This window comes from Bison bison, unplaced genomic scaffold (genome assembly GCF_000754665.1).
Source record: "Bison bison bison isolate TAMUID 2011002044 unplaced genomic scaffold, Bison_UMD1.0 scf7180017858881, whole genome shotgun sequence".
Classification (NCBI taxonomy): domain Eukaryota; kingdom Metazoa; phylum Chordata; class Mammalia; order Artiodactyla; family Bovidae; genus Bison; species Bison bison.
In genome coordinates, this window is record NW_011489453.1 from 7,612 (window position 1) to 9,165 (window position 1,554).

Consider the following 1,554-nt stretch of genomic DNA (forward strand, 5'->3'; position numbering starts at 1 on the left):
TTGTGTTAGTTTCAGGTGTACAATATAATGATTTAATATATGTACATATTACAAAATGATCACCACATATGCCTAATTAACATTTATATCTACAAGGCTAAAATTTTTTTGTGTGAAGAGAAATTTTAAGATCTGGTCTTTTAGCAACTTTCAAATGTACAGTGCAGTATTGTTAACTGTATTAGTGTCCTTAACATTTTAAATATAGTCACCATGATGTACATTACATGTCCATGACTTATTTATTTTATTCCTGGAAATGTGTACCTTCTGACCACTTTGCCAATTTTGCCATAGACCCCACTCTCTACCTCTGAGAACCACCAGTTATTTCTCTTTATCTATGACGTTATGTTGTTTGTTTTTTTTTCAGTTCCACCTACCTGTGAGATCATACAGTATTTTTCTTCCTCTGTCTAACGTGTTTCATTACCCTAATGCCCTCGTGTACCATCCATGTATTGGAAAGGCAGGATTTCCTTCTCTTTTATAGCTGAAGAGTGATCACGAGTATGCACACACTGCAGTTTCTTTATTCATTCTCTCATCATTGGATATGGAAGTTGTTTCCGTGTCTTCAATGATGTACATAGTGCTTCCATGAACATGGGGCGCCTATATCTTTTCAAATTGCCATTTCCTCTTCTTTAAAGGCCAAAAGTGAAAGTGCTTGAGGTTCTATTTTCAGTTTTGAGGAACCTGCACAGTGTCCCCATACTGGCCGCACAATTCACATTCCCACCAGCAGTGCCCAAGGGTTCCCTTTCCCCACGTCCTCACCAGCACTGCTTGTTTCTTGTTCTTTGACCATCCCAGCTTGACCTTTGCTGGACACCAGCCACTCTGAAGGTGTGCTGCACAGCCCTGCGGATCCTGGCCTTCTCCAGCGCCTGCTTGTCCAGCAATGTTCCCGCAACAGGTGAGGAGTGAGGGAGAGAGCTCGTCTCCTCTTTTTCACCAGGACCCCAAGGCCAGGGTTCTGTGGAGCCTGACATTGACTCAAGTGTTCAGATCCCTCCTTAGGCAAAAAAAAGGAAAAAAAAATGGTGTCACAGAATGCAATACAGACATGGACCCCAAAATACAAAATGTGACCGTTAGGTCTCTGGTGTGGCCCTGAAGTGTTTTCAGGGACTGAGAACAAAGAGCAAATGAACAAAGAAGCTGCCATATCTCTTTTCAATCAATAAATTCCAAGAACGCATGAATCTGTGAGCCAGGAACTGTGGATGAAGGTCAAATATATATTTCCTAAAAGTCTCAGTATCACAGGCACATCACATCTGAGTTTCTTTCGAAATGAGAAACCTATGTAATCAATCACAAAACATAAAATGCTGAAAACCAAGAGATAAGACAGTTATTGAAGACTAGTTTTCTTTCTTCCTTTTTTTTTAAGCCATGACCTAGGGCTTGTGGGGTCTTAGTTCCCAGACCAGGGATTGAATCTGGGCCAGAGGCAGTGAGAGTGCAGAGTGCTAAGCACTGGGCCACCATACCATTTTTTCTCACAAGTCAGGCACACCTATCACACCTGCGTAACACCTGTTCCCC

At 41.8% G+C, this 1,554-nt stretch overlaps 1 protein-coding gene across 1 annotated transcript in view; it reads left to right on the top strand.

Annotated features, from left to right (window-relative positions):
- Positions 1-816: 816 nt before the first annotated feature.
- The window catches only part of LOC104980932 (sialic acid-binding Ig-like lectin 5), a gene marked incomplete at its 5' end in the record, with an annotated part of 4,630 nt that continues 3,892 nt past the window's right edge, over positions 817-1,554 (top strand). The window contains one exon of the mRNA XM_010829800.1: positions 817-919. Coding sequence (XP_010828102.1) covers positions 817-919 — 103 coding nt within the window. The remainder of the gene's footprint in view (positions 920-1,554) is intronic.